At 32.6% G+C, this 19,086-nt stretch overlaps 1 protein-coding gene across 1 annotated transcript in view; it reads right to left on the bottom strand.

Moving 5' to 3' along the window:
* LOC139492973 (uncharacterized) overlaps positions 1–19,086 on the bottom strand; it is a 129,062-nt gene that overhangs the window by 40,891 nt on the left and 69,085 nt on the right. Inside the window, exons 53-72 of the mRNA XM_071281120.1 lie at positions 17,587–17,700; positions 17,050–17,163; positions 15,742–15,855; positions 15,201–15,314; positions 14,665–14,778; positions 14,327–14,440; positions 12,621–12,734; positions 12,069–12,182; positions 11,829–11,942; positions 11,484–11,488; positions 10,666–10,828; positions 10,205–10,318; positions 9,714–9,827; positions 6,890–7,003; positions 6,471–6,584; positions 4,776–4,889; positions 4,428–4,541; positions 4,010–4,123; positions 3,619–3,732; positions 3,228–3,350 (exon numbers count right to left, since the gene is read on the bottom strand). Of these exons, the coding sequence (XP_071137221.1) occupies positions 3,228–3,350; positions 3,619–3,732; positions 4,010–4,123; positions 4,428–4,541; positions 4,776–4,889; positions 6,471–6,584; positions 6,890–7,003; positions 9,714–9,827; positions 10,205–10,318; positions 10,666–10,828; positions 11,484–11,488; positions 11,829–11,942; positions 12,069–12,182; positions 12,621–12,734; positions 14,327–14,440; positions 14,665–14,778; positions 15,201–15,314; positions 15,742–15,855; positions 17,050–17,163; positions 17,587–17,700 (2,229 nt within the window). The remainder of the gene's footprint in view (positions 1–3,227; positions 3,351–3,618; positions 3,733–4,009; positions 4,124–4,427; positions 4,542–4,775; positions 4,890–6,470; positions 6,585–6,889; positions 7,004–9,713; positions 9,828–10,204; positions 10,319–10,665; positions 10,829–11,483; positions 11,489–11,828; positions 11,943–12,068; positions 12,183–12,620; positions 12,735–14,326; positions 14,441–14,664; positions 14,779–15,200; positions 15,315–15,741; positions 15,856–17,049; positions 17,164–17,586; positions 17,701–19,086) is intronic.

The following is a 19,086-nucleotide window of genomic DNA, read 5'->3' as shown; positions in this document are numbered from 1 at the left end:
GGCAAGATTAAAAATGCTTTCACGACAGCTTACGAAACATCAGTTGTTTTAAAAAATAGGAAACATCAGGAATAGATAACGCCAGAAACACTTGTAAAAGTAGAAAAAAGGACAAATATAAAAAATATCCTGAACAACAGCAAAAAAATAAAGGCAACAGTAGTATACCGCTGTTCAAAACTCATAAATCCAGGGACAAAAAACAAAATCGGGGTAACAAACTAAAACCGAGGGAAACGCATTAAATATAAGAGGAGAACAACGACATAACACAGAAACGTAACACACACAGAAACGGACCAAGCATCAGACAAAACACCACGAGAATAACAAATATAACAAGAAAACCAAATACATGAATTTGGGATAGACAAGTACCGTGCCACGTCTGATCTCAATATCTCAAAAATAAGAGAAAACACAAACGACTCAACGTTAAAATGCAACACACACAGAAACGAACAATAATATAACAATGGCCATCTTCCTGACTTGGTACAGGACACTTTTAAAGGGGAATAAAAGTAGTGGATTGAACCTGGTTTTGTGGCATGCCAAACCTCGCACTTTAATGACAAAGTTAAATATAACATTGAAATGACAACATAATATTACAGGACTACAATACAAATAAATAGGAGAACATATTAGACAAAGAAAAACATGATTAATAGATAACAAAAAGCATCAGGTTTAAAATTCAATACGCCAAAAACGCGCCTTGTCCACACAGGACTTACAAGTGACGCCCAGATATAAAAGATCGAAAGTGAAAAAAGTACAAAGTTGTACAGCACTGGAGATAAAAAGTTGAAAAGGTTTCGCCAAATACGGCAAAACAAGATCAGCAAACAATCAGCCTCAAGAGAGTATACTATAGCTAACACGGATGTCAGGAACAGTGCAAGGAGAGATAAGAGGGCTTTTGTAGAAAACTGACAGCAGAAGAAGCAGCCAGAGCAAACATCATCAAAGCTCTGTATGACAACATAAAACTGCTAACAGGGAAATAGCAGAAAGGAAGTAGACCAGTCAAAAGCAAAGAAGGGAAAACACTCAACACACATGAAGAGCAAATGAAAAGATGGGTTGAGCATTTCAGGGATGTGCTAAACCAGGACCCACCTGTAAGAAAAGCTGACATCCAACCCTCGGAAGAGCTTTTGGCAGTAGACTGTAAAAGACCATCAACAGGAGAAATAAAGAAAGCCATAAAAATGCTAAAGAACAACAAAGCTCCAGGTCCTGACAACATACCTGCAGAAGCACTGAAAGCAGACATTGAAACATCAACTCAAATGCTATATGAGCTGTTTGGAGAGATCTGGGAAGAAGAAGAGGTCCCGCTAGAATGGAAAGAAGGACACATGGTAAAGCTTCCAAAGAAGGGCAATTTAAGCATTTGTGACAACTATAGAGAAATAATGCTATTATCAGTTCCAGAGAAAGTTTTAAATAGAGTTATGTTAAACCGACTCAAAAATGCAATAGATGATAAGCTTCTGGACAACCAAGCTGGATTTAGACAAAACCGATCATGTGCAGACCAAGTAGCAACCTTACGTATCATCCTCGAACAATCACAATAGTTCAATTCATCACTCTATTCCGTTTTTGTCGACTTTGCCAAAGCCTTTGACAGCTTAGATAGATATGTGTTGTTGCAGTTGATGAGACACTATGCCATTCCTGAAAAAATGTATTTCCATCATCAGAAACACCTATACAGGAATGCAGAGTAAGGTTATACATGAAGGTCAATTAACAGAGGCCTTTGATATAACAACTGGGGTAAGACAAGGCTGTCTCTTTTCACTTATGCTATTCCTCCTGGCAGTTGATTGGATCATGAAGCAAGCCACGGATTATGAATTATTCACTTGCAATGAATAATGCGACCTCATTGAATCCGTATTCATGTGAACTTTAATTTAACCACTCACCTTGAGATGGATAACACTTGAATTGTATGTGTTAAGTTATTTAACGGAAAAGAATGTAACATGAAAGTGAAACAAAGAAAAATCATTTGATTGACTCTTTCGATCCACAAACAACCCTTTTTATACAGGTAAAAACATTTATTTTTCATCTATAATATAAAATTAAATAGACCTAGAAGAATCTAACAGCACAAGTTTGCATAATCTATTTAAATCTATATTCATGTTTACATCGCTTATATGGTCATTGGATGATTTTAAAGGTCAACTCGCTAATTAATTAGATGGCGTCTAGACTAAAATACACATGAAACGAAGCTACGTATTTCATGCCCGTGACCTGTTTAATCTTTATTTTAGACTTTTAATAGTTTGGATACATGTTTAACATTGTTATCAATCAAATATGAAAAGGAGTAGGTCTAGTAAGGACTGATTTTGGCCTCAAATTTCAAGTTCATCTGAAGAAAGATTTTAGACTTTTTTTTAAACACTTATGTGTCTTTTACAGTTGATTCAATTAGTTTATGTGAAAGATTTTAACTGATTTACTGATTAAAAAAAAATCCAATTCTAGCTTAATATATGAAAAAACTATCAAATATGCCCAAAAATGTCACTTTTCAGATGTTTTTTGTCAAAATTGAAAGTAGCCGCATCCGTGTTCATCCTCGCCCTTTATATATATTATGTATTATCATCAAATACAACTTGTATTTCAATATTAAGAATGAACACAAATGTGGCCATTTTCATTTAAGACGTAAACTGTCTAAAATTTAACTAAAATGCTCAAATTGTTAAGATTTCAGTAATTTAGCATGAGTTAATGATGCTAGTACCCGATATATGTGCATTGTATTCTCAAAAACAGCCCATATTTATGTAGCAGAATCATTCTACTTTCAAAAAAATAACTCAAAATTTACATTTAATAATTTTGTAAAACTGCTATATTTTGGGGCCAAAAAGGGTCTTTCTGAACCTACTCCTTTGATTTAAATCGGTGAACATGAATTTGGACAGCTAGTGCCCTTTAATGTTTTTCATAATAAATAATTATAGATACAAGCGACGATCATTTCGCCTAAAAGAAGACTGATAAGTGACGACCGAATTTTTGAATCATTATGGTTAGTTAAACAAATTTGTTTTTTTTTCTCTGAATAACGGATTGTGTACCAGTGATTTTTTTAGATAATACTATTAATTGCAAGATTATTGCTTATCTAAGACACATGATATACCGATTGTTAGAAAAGCCAATCTTGAAAATGATCTTACCTATTTCACAGTTCTTCCCTTCGTAACCCGGTTTACAGACACACGTGTAACCATTCACTTCATTCATACATGATGCTCCGTGTTTACAAGGGTTTCGTTTACATTCGTTGATAATTGTGAAGAATTTATTATGATTTTCATAATAAATAATTATAGATACCAGCTTATATAATTGTAAGCCAAACGATCGTTTCGCCTAAATAAAGACTTATGATTGACGACCAAATTTTTGATTCATTATGGTTCGTTAAAAAACTTTTTTTTCTGAATAACAGATGATGTGCCAGTCATTTTTCTGTTATAGAAAATATTATTAATTGAAAGATTGTTGCTTATCTAAGGCACAAGCTATACCGATTATTTGAAAAGTCAATCTTGATAATGATAATACCTATTTCACAGTTCTTCCCTTCGTAACCCGGTTTACAGACACACGTGTAACGATTCACTTTATTCATACATAATGCTCCGTGTTTACAAGGGTTTGGTTTACATTCGTTGATATCTGTAATGAATTATCAATGATTTTCATAATAAATAATTATATATACCAGCTTATGAAATTGTAAGCCAAACGATCGTTTTGCCTAAATAAAGACTGATGAGTGACGACCGAATTTTTTATTCATTATGGTTCGTTAAAAAACTTTATTTTCTGAATAACGGATTATGTGCCAGTCATTTTTCTGTTATAGAAATATACTATTAATTGAAAGATTGTTGCTTATCTAATGAACATGATAAACCGATTGTTGGAAAGGCAATAGTGATAATGATATTACCTTTTTCACAGTTCTTCCCTTCGTAACCTGGTTTGCAGACACACTTGTAATTATTCACTTCATTTATACATGATGCTCCGTGTTTACAAGGGTTTGGTTTACATTCGTTGATATCTGTAATGAAAAGAGAATATTTGTCTTAGTAAATGTATAGATGTTTTTCATGACAAATAATAATAGATATCAGCTTAAAAAATTGTAAGTCAGACGTTTGTTTCGTCTAAAAAAAAAGACTGATAATTGACAACCGAATTTTTAATTCATTATGGTTCGTTAAAAAACTTTTTTTCTCTGAATGACGGATTATGTGCCAGTCAATTTTCTGTTATAGAAAATACTATTAATTGCAAGATTGTTGCTTATCTAAGACACATGATATACAAATTGTTAGAAAAGTCAATCTTGATAATGATATTACCTATTTCACAGTTCTGCCCTTCGTAACCCGGTTTACAGACACACGTGTAACGATTCACTTTATTCATACATAATGCTCCGTGTTTACAAGGGTTTGGTTTACATTCGTTGATATCTGTAATGAATTATTAATGATTTTCATAATAAATAATTATATATACCAGCTTATAAAATTGTAAGCCAAACGATCGTTTCGCCTAAATAAAGACTGATGAGTGACGACCGAATTTTTTATTCATTATGGTTCGTTAAAAAACTTTATTTTTTGCTCCTAATAACGGATTATGTGCCAGTCATTTTTTTGTTATAGAAACATGCTTTCTATTGCCAATTTTGATATTGACATTACCTATTTCACAGTTTTTTCCTTCGTAACCTGGTATGCAGACACACGTATAACCATTCACTTCATTCATACATGATGCTCCGTGTTTACAAGGGTTTGGTTTACATTCGTTGATATCTGTAATGAATTATTAATGATTTTCATAATAAATAATTATAGACATTAGATTATAAAAACTGTAAGCCAGACGATCGTTTCGCATAAAAACTAGAGGCTATAAAGAGCCTGTGTCGCTCACCTTGGTCTACGTGAATATTAAACAAAGGAAGCAGATGCATTCATGACAAAATTGTGTTTGGTGATGGTGATGTGTTTGTACATCTTACTTTACTGAACATTCTTGCTGCTTACAATTATCTCTATCTATAATGAACTTGGCCCAGTAGTCTCAGTGGAAAATGTTAGTTAACATTTACAATTTTTATGAAAATTGTTAAAAAATTACTATAAAGGACAATAACTCCTTAGGGGTCAATTGACCATTTCTGTCATGTTGAATTATTTGTAAATCTTACTTTGCTTAACATTATTGATGTTTACAGTTCATCTCTATTTATAATAATATTCAAGATAATAACCAAAAACAACAAAATTTCATTCAAATTACCAATTCAGGGGCAGCAACCGAACAACCGGTTGTCAGATTCATCTGAAAATTTCAGGGCAGATAGATCTTGACCTGATAAACAATTTTACTCCAGTCAGAATTGCTCTTAAGGCTGCGGTTTCAGAGTTATAAGCCAAAATTTACATTTCACCCTATGTTCTATTTTTAGCCATGGCGGCCATCTTGGTTGGTTGTTCGAGTCACCGGACACAATTTTTAAACTAGATACCCCAATGATAATTGTGGACATGTTTGGTTTAATTTGGTCCAGTAGTTTCCGAGGATAAGACTTTTGTAAAAGGTGATTAAGATTTACGAAAAAAGGTTAAAAATTGACTATAAAGGGCAATAACTCCTAAAGGGATCAACAGACCATTTTGGTCCGTGTTGACTTATTTGTAGATCTTACTTTACTGAACATTTATATTGTGTACAGTTTATCTCTATCTATGATAATATTCAAGATAATAACCAAAAACAGCAAAATTTCCTTAAAATTACCAATTTAGGGGTAGCAACCTATCAACAAGTTGTCCGATTCATCTCAAAATTTAAAGACAGATAGATCTTGACCTGATTAACAATTTTACGCTGTAAGATTTGCTCTCTGGTTTTTGAGTTATAAGCCAAAAACTGCATTTTACCCCTATATTCTATTTTTAGCCATGGCGGCCATTTTGGTTGGTTGGCCGGATCACCGGACACAATTTTTAAACTAAATACCCTAATAATGATTTCGGTCATGTTTGGTTAAATTTGGCCTAGCATTTTAAGAGGAGAAGATTTTTTTAAAGTTAACGACGACGGACGACGACAGACGACGAACGACGGACGACGACGCACGCCGGACGCCAAGTGATGAGAAAAGCTCACTGCGGAGGGCCAGGTGAGCTAAAATGACTGATGAGTGACGATCGAATTTGTAAATCATTATGGTTCATTAAAAAACTTGTTTTTTTTTTCTCTGAATAACGGATTATGTACCAGTGATTTTTCTGTCATAGAAAATACTAATAATTGCAAGATTGTTGATTATCAAATGCACATGATAAACCGATTGTTGGAAAAGCCAATCTTGATAATGATATTACCTATTTCACAGTTCTTCCCTTCGTAACCTGGTTTGCAGACACACGTGTAACGATTCACTTCATTCATACATGATGCCCCGTGTTTACAAGGGTTTGGTTTACATTCGTTGATATCTGAAAGGAAAAGAGAAGATTTGTCTTAGTAAATGTATTGATGTTTTTCATAATAAATAATTATAAATATCAGCTTAAAAAAATTGTAAGTCAGACGTTTGTTTCGTTACAAAAAAGACTGAGAATTGAAAACCGAATTTTTTATTCATTATGGTTCGTTAAAAAACTTTTTTTTCTCTGAATAACGGATTATGTGCCAGTCAATTTTCTGTCATAGATTCATACTATTAATTGCAAGATTATTGCTTATCTAAGACACATGATATACCAATTGTTAGAAAAGTCAATCTTGATAATGATATTACCTATTTCACAGTTCTTCCCTTCGTAACCCGGTTTACAGACACACGTGTAACGATTCACTTTATTCATACATAATGCTCCGTGTTTACAAGGGTTTGGTTTACATTCGTTGATATCTGTAATGAATTATTAATGATTTTCATAATAAATAATTATAGATACCAGCTTATAAAATTGTTAGTCAAACGATCGTTTCGCCTAAATAAAGACAGCTTTTTACTATATAACATTTTTGTTCGCTTTGGAGATTCCGTATATCGTCAGGTTATCGGAATTCAAATGGGAACTAACTGTGCACCACTTATTGCGGATCTGATTTTGTATTGATATGAGTTACAATTGATGACAAAAATCAGCAAAGACCCATCAAAACAACATCTGATACACAAATTTAATAATACTTTTAGATATTTGGATGATATTTTAGCTCTCCATTATGACGACTTCAGTATGTATACTAAAGAAATTAATCCTGTTGAACTTACTTCAAATAAAGCTAATACTAACAATGACCATTGCCCTTTCCTCGATCTTGATATATATATCATTAACGGAAAGCTTAATACTAAAATTGATGATAAAAGAGATGATTTCTCATTTCCTATCGTTAATTATCCATTTTTAGATGGTGACGTTCCCTTGTCACCATCTTACGGTGTTTATATATCTCAACTTGTACGATTCGCTCGTGTATGTAAAAATGTGTTAGATTTTAACGAGAGAAATTTATGAACTACTGAAAAAATATTACACCAGGGTTTTCGATATCACAAACTAGTCAAAACTTTTACTAAATTTTATCATTGGTATAAGGACATCGTTCGTAAATATAGCTCAACATGCAGACTTCTTATACGTTCAGGTATTTCACATCCAATATTTTATGGAAATATTCTTTATAATGCACAAAAATGTCAGTATTCACCACAGAAGCTAACAAGAGGCTGTCACAACGACAGCAAACCGGATTTATTAATATTTATTTGTGTCCTGGCAATATCACAAGAACCATTACTGATGAATGGTGAAAGTGAAAATCGTCAATATCAAATTTGACCTCCATTTTGTCATCAGTATCAACATCTTAAAATTTGAAAAGCTTAGATTGAATGGTTCATGAGTAAATGCAACAACATGAATGGAAACGCCATTTCACAATCTTTCAAGAACCATAACTCCTGAACAGTAAAAGTCAAAATCGTCATAATTGAACTTGACTTTTAATTTGCCATCAGTAACAACATATAAAAATTTCAAAAGCTTTGGTTGAATGGTTCATGAGAAAATGCACGGACACGACTGGAAACACCATTTTTCAATCTTTCAAGAACCATAACTCCTGAACGGTAAAAGTCAAAATCGTCATTATTGAACTTGACCTCCATTTTGTCATCAGTAACAACATATTAAAATTTGGGAAGCTTAGGTAGAACAGTTCATGCGTAAATGCACGGACACGACTGGAAACTCCATTTTTCAATCTTTCAAGAACCATAACTCCTGAACAGTAAAAGTCAAAATCGCCATTATTGAATTTGACCTCCATTTTGTCATCAGTAACAACATATTAAAATTTGGGAAGCTTAGGTAGAACAGTTCATGCGTAAATGCATGGACACGACTGTAAACTCCATTTTTCAATCTTTCAAGAACCATAACTCCTGAACGGTAAAAGTCAAAATCGCCATTATTGAACTTGACCTTCATTTAGTTGTCAGTAACAACATATTAAAATTTTAAAAGCTTTGGTTGAACGGTTCATGAGTTAATGCACGGACAACATTTGATTCCCGCCCGCCCGCCCGACCGCCCGCCCGACCGCCCGCCCGCCGTACATCCCCAAATCAATAACCGACATTTTTGTCACAAAAATCCGGTTAACAAAACCTTTTAATAGACTTATTAAGAAGGGAAATAGTTACGATACTGTTGTCAGGTAATTAAAGATTGCATATTTTGGCGTAAATATTGATTCACTTATAGGGTTTTTGCATCGGAACTAAACACATTTATTATTAATAAACCAATTGTTGGCATGACACGCGTTATGTTCTTCTCATAACTGTTATGATGGTATGATACTAAACCAATCAGGGAAGGATTGTGCCTGATATTCATATGATGAAGACATAATTTTTCAATCAGTTAAATTGAAGTCCGGAGCTAGCATGTCAGTTAACTGCTAGTAGTCTGATGTTATTTATGTATTATTGTCATTTTGTTTATTTTCTTTGGTTACATATTCTGACATCTGACTCGGACTTCTCTCGAACTTAATTTTAATATGCTTATTGTTATGCGTTTACTTTTCTGCATTGGCTAGAGGTATAGGGGGATGGTTGAGATCTCACAAACATGTTTAACCCCGCCGCATTTTTGCACCTGTCCCAAGTCATGAGCCTCTGGCCTTTGTTAGTATTATTTTAACTTTCAGTTTCTTGTGTACAATTTGGAGTTTAGTATGGGGTTCATTATCACTGAACCAGTATTTATTTGTTTAGGGCCAGCTGAATGACGCCTCCGGGTGCGAGAATTTCTCGTTGCATTGAAGACCTGTTGGCGACCTTCTGCTGTTGTCTGCTCTATGGTCGGGTTGTTGTCTCTTTGGCACATTCCTCCTTTCCATTCTCATTTTTACTGATGAGTGACGACCGAATTTTTTATTCATTATGGTTCGTTAAAAAACTTTATTTTTTTCTATAAATAACGGATGATGTACCAGTGATTTTTCTGTTATAGAAAATACTATAAATTGCAAGATTGTTGATTATCTAATGCACATGATATACCGCTTGTTGGAAAAGCCAATCTTGATAATGATATTACCTATTTCACAGTTCTTCCCTTCGTAACCCGGTTTACAGACACACGTGTAACTATTCACTTTATTCATACATAATGCTCCGTGTTTACAAGGGTTTGGTTTACATTCGTTGATATCTGTAATGAATTATTAATGATTTTCATAATAAATATTTATAGATACCAGCTTATAAAATTGTAAGCCAAACGATCGTTTCGCCTAAAAAAAAAGACTGATGAGTGACGACCGAACATTTGAATCATTAAGGTTCGTTAAAAAAAAACTAGTTTTTTTCTCTGAATAAAGGATTATGTTCCAGTCATTTTTTAGTTATAGAATCATACTATTATTGAATTTGTAAATCATTATGGTCTTTGAAAAACTTGGGTTTTATCTCTGAATAACGGATTATTTTTTTCTGTTTTAGAAAATACTATTAATAGCAAGATTGTTGCTTATCTAAAGCACATGATATATTGATTATTGGAAAAGCCAATCTTGAAAATGATATTACCTATTTCACAGTTCTTCCCTTCGTAACCTGGTTTGCAGACACACGTGTAACCATTCACTTCATTCATGCATGATGCTCCGTGTTTACAAGGGTTTGGTTTACATTCGTTGATATCTGTAATGAATTATAGATATCAGCTTAAAAATTTGTAAGACAGACGATCGTTTCGCCTAACAAAAAGACTGATGAGTGACTACCGCATTTTTGAATCATTATGGTTCGTTAAAAAATACTTGTTTTTTCTCTGTGTAACGGATTATGTTCCAGTCATTTTTCTGTTAAAGAATCATACTATTATTGAATTTGTAAATCATTTTGGCCGTTAAAAAACTTAGGTTTTATCTCTGAATAACGGAATATTTTTTCTGATATAGAAAATAATATTAATTGCAAGATTGTTGCTTATCTAATGCACTAGATAGACAGATTGTTTAAAAAGCCAATCTTGATGATGATAATACCTATTTCACAGTTCTTCCCTTCGTAACCTGGTTTGCAGACACACGTGTAACCATTCACTTCATTCAGACATGATGCTCCGTGTTTACAAGGGTTTGGTTTACATTCGTTGATAATTGTGAAGAATTTATTATGATTTTCATAATAAATATTTATAGATACCAGCTTATAAAATTGTGAGCCAAATGATCGTTTCGCCTAAATAAAGACTGATGAGTGACGACCAAATTTTTGATTCATTATGGTTCGTTAAAAACTTTTTTTCTGAATAACGGATTATGTGCCAGTCATTTTGCTGTTATAAAAACATTCTATTAAGGATGTATTCTTCTGACTTTTCAGTCTCGTTTAGTCTCGTCGAAATCTCGTTCTTCCCAAAACATGTGATACAAGTGGAAAATATCAATGAATTTTAAATATATTATAATCAAACATAACTCTGTGAAAAAATTGTGTATTTACAATGAACGGTTTTTGAGTAATCCGGTTTTCAAACTTTACGACCAATCAAGTCTTCATTTTTAAGCCAAAATTTTGAGAAAATGGATGAGGGATACAAAAAATGATTTTACAGGAATCATGTACATCCCATATCATTTTGGTCTTTTCAAATTTGTTAGATATGTATTTTTTCAATCATTTATAACAAAAAAAGTTGAAATCATTTGCATTTTGTTCTTAAAACTGAGAAAAATCTCAAAAATACAAAATTGACAGCATGGTAAATTTTACGCAAAAAAGCGTTAAAATATGATAAAACTTTCTTATATTAACACCTACCTATAGTTTTTTTAAGTAAAATTTATTCAGATTGGTCCACTTCATCTTTGTAGAAGGTATGAAAAAAGGTTAATTGTGGAACTGTGATTTTTTTCAGGATAATAGACCAAAAATAGGTAAAAATCAATGAAAAATGGGGAAATCATCAAAATTGGGCATTTTCAAAGGGCCGTAGCAAAAAAAAAAGTACACCACCATATGATTTTTTCTTCACCAATTATTTTGTTACAGTCTTATAAACCCAAAATTCAGGTTAAGAAAAAAAGTTTAATTCTAGAAATTGTTGGCTCCTCAGAGGTGTACATCCTTAATTGCAAGATTGTTGCTTATCTAATGCACATGATATACCGATTGTTTAAAAAGCCAATCTTGATAATGATATTACCTATTTCACAGTTCTTCCCTTCATAACCTGGTTTGCAGACACACGTGTAACCATTCACTTCATTAATACATGATGCTCCGTGTTTACAAGGGTTTGGTTTACATTCGTTGATATCTGTAATGAACGGAGAATATTTGTCTTAGTTAATGTAATAATAATTATTTCTGAAGAAAACAGTTTTCCAAGACTAAAAGTAAAATATTGACATGAAGACATTTTGAACTTAATCTGACATCATACCTATTTCACAGTTCTTTCCCTTGTAACCTGGGGGGCACGTGCAGCTGTAATCATTCACTTTATCATTACATGTAGCGCCGTGCTTGCATGGATTTGGCAGACATTCATTTATATCTGAAATATGTATACCACATGACCAAACTATCAGAAATAACAGTTTACATATCCAACAAAGCCAACATGGCCAAATGATTATTTTGAAATCAATTTTTTTTTAAAACACGTCTTGTTTTCAATTTTCAAATACTTCAAATCCACCTGTATGTCATTTAAAAGAAACTTTTCACCGAACAATCATCTGAGAGGCATAATCTGGCACAATACTAGTATATTAAGGCAGTTTGAAGTTTCAATAGTAGTCAATTGATATACAATTTTAAAAATCGTTTAAACTTTTGCACATGGTAAAAAAACGAATTTCAAATACTGCTTTTAATGGTCCCTTAAGTCTATTTTCTTTTGTATTTCATTCTTTTTCGAAGAAAACCGATTTTAAAGACTAAGCATAAAATATTGACATTGCAACATTTTGAATTTAATCTGACACCATACCTATTTCACAGTTTTTTCCTTTGTAACCTGGGGCACACATGCAGCTGTAATCGTTCACTTTATCATTACATGTAGCGCCGTGCTTGCATGGATTTGGCAGACATTCATTTATATCTGAAATATGTATACCACATGAACAAACTATCAGAAATTACAGTTTATAATAATTCAACAACGCCAAATACTTATTTTGAAATCAACCTTTTTTTAAATATGTTCAACAAGGCACGTCTTAAATTCGCAAATACTTGAAATCGACATGTACGTCATTTACAAGAAACGAACGTCTGTATTGAACGACCACCGGCTTTTAACGACCACTGTCCAAGCCTCCCTCCCCAAAATTGATTTTCATATATATTTTAACTGTCAAAAGCGACCATTCTACACGCAAAACACTCGGCAATCCTCGAGTGAATCCGCCAGAACGGAATCGACCAAGTTTAGATGATTCATAACCACACAGTTCATAGTTCAACAATCGGGACGTCTATTATCAAGGGAATCATCACTTATCAATAAATATTTTAAGGTTCAAGTCCTGTTTGAAGAAAAAGTGGTTATTTAAACTGAGCTATTAGCAGTTACATGATAGTGACAAAAATTGCCAAAAATGAACAAAGAGCGAAAAAAAACTTTTCTTGATAGTTATAAGGAACAAGCCATTAAATTATATTTTTAGTTGAAAAAAAAACGCATTCGAAATCTGTGATGGAGTCCTTTCTCAAGCTGAGAAGCAATTCTGTTGCCCAAGTAACATAGTCATGAATTTATAAATAATATACGTCATTGCATAATCATGATAATGAGGCAATTTATGTAAAATCTTAAAGATCATATGAGAGATCTAGCTGAACCCTGGGTTATTTTCACATGACTCAAGTTGAACATAATGTAACAAGAATCCTGTATTGTGATGTATAAAGTCAGAACAATTTAAAAGAAATTTAAAAAGGCAAGGAATAAATTTAATTACATAATGAAAGTTCTCATAAATAGTCATAGTGGATATACATACGATACCAATACATTATTCTTTATTTACACTAGTACGTTCAAACGTTATAATGCAAATAAATGCGTTAAATTGGGGAACCTTTTTTCAAAGACCACATGTATTAAGAGACCACTTTTGCCTTCTCCCTTGAGTGGTCTCTTGATACAGGTTTGACTGAATATTTTAAATATTATAGTTTTAAACATATAAAGCTGAGTACTGGTTCGTAGTCTATTTTTCAGAAACAACACAAGTTCGAAATTCTTAAATAATTAAAATCGACCTGAAGTTCATATATTGTGATTCCTGATAAAAAGGTCATCAGGAATAAAAATGTCTCACAAAATACTGAACGTTTGGAGGTTCAATAATATACCATGCACTGTCCACTAAACACAAACAAAAGTATTGAAACTTTTATAACATAGTTTCAAAGATGTCTATTTATTTCATGGTAATAATGTTTACATTTACATTATGCTTAGGAAGGTAACATATCTCCGTCTAAAACGATCCGACTCATCGTTAAAATTTGTTTATATTCGAGGTCATTTTGGCTTTGATACACTCTAATACCATTAATTATTTTAAAGATTTTTCGAATATGTCGATCTCGGATAAAAAGTATTTGTCAAAATCGGAAAAATATTAACGTTCCAAATGTTTAGATTTTGTAGCGATTATAGCAAAACAAACACCATACATATACCTGTATCGCAGTGCTGTCCTGTGTAACCAATTTGACAGATACACACGTAGCCATTAACTTTATCTTTACATGTGGCTCCGTTCTTGCATTGATGTAGAAGACAATTATCTATATCTGAAACGAAAAGGATAACAAATCAATATCGTTTGCCTGAAGAAATAACTCTCTTTGAAAGTATTAAAGTCAAAAGCGTTTACCTTTGTCTTTAAAATATTCCGTTTGTATCCCCTTAATTATTTTCTCATTTTAATTCATTATGGTTGTTTAGGAAAATAGATTTACTACAGTTGGATAATATATTTTCTTAAAAACATTAACGTTTTCATCTAACATCATACCTATTTCACAATTCTTTCCTTTGTAACCTGTGGGACACGTGCAGCTGTAATCGTTCACTTTATCCTTACATGTAGCTCCGTGCTTGCATGGATTTGGCAGACATTCATTTATATCTGAAAGATGTATTCCACATGAACAAACTATCAGAAATCCCAGTTGAAAATAATTCAACAAAGCCAAATACTTATTGCTTTAAACTTTTTTTAAAACAAGGCACGTTTTCAATTCTCGAATACTTAAAATCAACCTGAATGTCATTTAAAAAAACTTTTTGCTGAGCAATCATCTGAGAGGCATAATCTTGCACAATACTAGTATATCAAGGGAGTTTTGAAGTTTCAATATTAGTCAATTGATATTCAATTTTAAAATTCGTTTAAACTTTAGCACGAGGTATTCAAAATACGGATTTTATTGTCCCCTTAGTCTATTATCTTTTATTTTTCATTCTTTTTCGAAGAGAACAGATTTCAAAGAATAAAAGTAAAATATTGACATTTTAATGGACATTTTGAGTTTTAATCTGACATCAAACCTATTTCACAGTTCTTCCCTTTGTAACCTTGGGCACACGTGCAGCTGTAATCGTTCACTTTATCATTACATGTAGCGCCGTGCTTGCATGGATTTGGCAGACATTCATTTATATCTGAAATATGTTTACCACATGAACAAACTATCAGAAATTACAGTTTACATATCCAACAAAGCCAAATAATTATTTTGAAATTAACTTTTTTTTTAAACACGACTTGTGTTGAATTTTCAAATACTTCAAATCCACCAGTATGTCATTTAAAAGAAACTTTTCACCGAACAATCATCTGAGAGGCATAATCTTGCACAATACAAGTATATTAAGGCAGTTTGAAGTTTCAATAGTAGTCAATTGATATACAATTTTAAAAATCGTTTAAAATTTTGCACATGGTAAAGAAACGAATTCGAAATACAGTTTTTTTGGTCCCCTAAGTCTATTTTCTTTTGTATTTCATTCTTTTTCGAAGAAACCCTATTTTAAAGACTAAGCGTAAAATATAACATTAAGACATTTTGAGTTTAATATGACATCATACCTATTTCACAATTCTTTCCTTTGTAACCTGGGGCACACATGCAGCTGTAATCGTTCACTTTATCATTACATGTAGCGCCGTGCTTGCATGGATTTGGCAGGCATTCATTTATATCTGAAATATGTATACCACATGAACAACCTATCAGAAATCACAGTTTATAATAATTCAACAACGCCAAGTACTTATTTTAAAATCAACTTTTTTTTTAAACATATTCAACAAGGCACGTCTTAAATTCGCAAATACTTTAAATCGGTGTGTCGTCATTTAAAAGAAACGACCGTTTGTATTGAACGACCACCAGCTTTTAACGAAAAATTTCCCAGCTCCCCCCACTAAATTGATTTTCCTATATATTTTAACTGTAAAAAGGGACAACCTGCTACACGCAAAACAGCGACCGCTTCATTTTGTTTAAAACGACCAAATGCGCTGTATGAAACGACCACAATTTACTTGGTAAAATCAGCGACCTTCTAAAACGTGTAATTGACCGCCCTTTCAATAATCGATGTTGACTCCCTCTTTTTTGTACTCGGCCGATTCCGTTGCGAGATTAGCGGATACACCCAAGGATGGCCGATTGTAGACATGCTAACACTCGGCAATCCTCGAGTGAATTCGCTAGAACGGAATCGACCGAGTTTAGACGATTGATTACCACACAGTTCAACAATCGAGACGTCTATTACAAAGCGATAGATCACTTATTAATAAATATTTTAAAGTTCAAGTCGTGTTTGGATTTTAATTGGTTTTTCAAACAGAGCTATTAGCCGTTACATGATAGTGACAAAAAATGCCAAAAAATGACGATGATGAAGTTGATGATTACAGAATATAATTAGCATCGCTAGAGAGAAAAAAACTTTTCTTGACAGTTATAAGGAACAAGCGATTAAATTATATTTTTAGCTAAACAAAATAAAACGCATTCGAAATCTGTGATGGCTTTGATACACTCTAATACCATTAATTTTTTTAAAGATTTTTCGAATTTGTCGATCTCGAATAAAAAGTATTTGTCAAAATTGGAAAAATATTAACGTCCCAAATGTTTAGATTTTGTAGCAATTATAGCAAAACAAACACTATACATATACCTGTATCGCAGTGCTGTCCTGTGTAACCAATTTGACAGATACACACGTAGCCATTAACTTTATCTTTACATGTGGCTCCGTTCTTGCATTGATGTAGAAGACAATTATCTATATCTGAAACGAAAAGGATAACAAATCAATACCGTTTGCCTGAAGAAATAACTCTCTTATAAAGTATTAAAGTCAAAAGCGTTTACCATACCTATTTCACAGTTCTTTCCTTTGTAACCTGGGACACACATGCAGCTGTAATCGTTCACTTTATCATTACATGTAGCACCGTGCTTGCATGGATTTGGCAGACATTCATTTATATCTGAAATATGTATTCCACATGAACAAACTATCAGAAATCACAGTTGATAATAATTCAATAGAGCCAAATACTTATTGTTGTAAACTTTTTTTTAAAACAAGGCACGTTTTCAATTCTCGAATACTTAAAATCGATCTGTACGTCATTTAAAAAAAAAAATTTCACCAAGCAATCATCTGAGAGGCATAATCTTGCACAATACTAGTATATCAAGGGAGTTTGAAGTTTCAATAGTAGTCAATTGATATTCAATTTCAAAATTCGTTTAAACTTTTGCACAAGGTATTCAAAATACGGATTTTATTGTCCCCTTAGTATATTATCTTTTATTTTTCATTCTTTTTCGAAGAAAACAGATTTCAAAGAATAAAAGTAAAATATTGACATTTTAATAGACATTGTGAGTTTATTTTGACATCATACCTATTTCACAGTTCTTTCCTTTGTAACCTGGGGCACACGTGCAGCTGTAATCGTTCACCTTATCATTACATGTAGCGCCGTGCTTGCATGGATTTGGCAGACATTCATTAATATCTGAAATATGTATACCACATGACCAAACTATCAGAAATTACAGTTTACATATCCAACATAGCCAAATAATTACTTTGAAATCAACTTTTTTTTAAACACGGCTTGTCTTGAATAATCAAATACTTCAATTCCACCTGTATGTCATTTAAAAGAAACTTTTCACCGAAAAATTATCTGAGAGGCATAATCTTGCCCAATACTAGTATATTAAGGCAGTTTGAAGTTTCAATAGTAGTCAATTGATATACAATTTTAATAAACAGCTGCGCCATGAGCCCATGATACGCCCGACGTCTTATGTGGAAGTCTTATGCAATAATCATAAATAGTTTATGAGAAAGTTTTAAGCAATAACCATATATTGTTTTAGAGACACGGCGGGACATGTGAAACCCCCCACTCTGTTTTTTTTTACAAAAACTAAATATTACCAAAATAAAATTTTGAATCAAAACCAAAAAGTATACAGATCTTTAGATTAATATATCAAAGAAGTGTGTAAAGTTTTAAGCAATAATCATAACTTATTTTTGAGATACGGCGCGACATGTAAAAAACCCTCCCCTGTTTTACAAAATACTCAATAACTAAAAAATAAATTTTGAATAATCACCAAAAAGTATACAGATCTTTAGATTAATAGAACAAAGAAGTGTGTAAAGTTTTAAGCAATAATCATAAATCGTTTTTGAGATACGGTACAACATGTAAAAAAAAACCCTCCCCTTTTTTTACCAAATACTCATAACTCAAAAATGAAATTTTGAATCATCACCAAAAAGTATACAGATATTGAGATTAATATAACTAAGAAGTGTTTAAAGTTTTAAGTCATAATCAAGAATCGTTTTTGAGATACAGTGCGACATGTGAAAAAAACGCACCCCTGTTTTTGTTATAAAGTGCCGTAACTCAAAAGGTTTAAATCTTATTTTCACCAAAACAGTATACAGATCATTTGACCATCATAAGAAACAACTATAATAAGTTTCATGAAATTTGGATAAGTCGTTCTCAAGTTACGGTGCGACATGTTTACGCCGGACAGACGGACAGACGGACAGACAGACAGACGGACGGACGGACGGACGGACACCGGACATTTGTATACAATAATAAGTCCCGTAAAAATTTTGACGGGCGTATAAAAATCGTTTAAACTTTTGCACATGGTAAAAAAATGTATTCCAAATACAGTTTTTTTTTGTACCCTAAGTCTATTTTCTTTTGTATTTCATTCTTTTTCGAAGAAAACCTATTTCAAAGACTAAGCGTAAAATATTGACATTAAGACATTTTGAGTTTAATCTGACATCATACCTATTTCACAGTTCTTTCCTTTGTAACCTGGGGCACACGTGCAGCTGTAATCGTTCACTTTATCAT

Source organism: Mytilus edulis, chromosome 10 (genome assembly GCF_963676685.1).
Source record: "Mytilus edulis chromosome 10, xbMytEdul2.2, whole genome shotgun sequence".
NCBI classification, from domain to species: Eukaryota; Metazoa; Mollusca; class Bivalvia; order Mytilida; family Mytilidae; genus Mytilus; species Mytilus edulis.
This window is presented reverse-complemented; position numbering and strand designations above follow the sequence as displayed.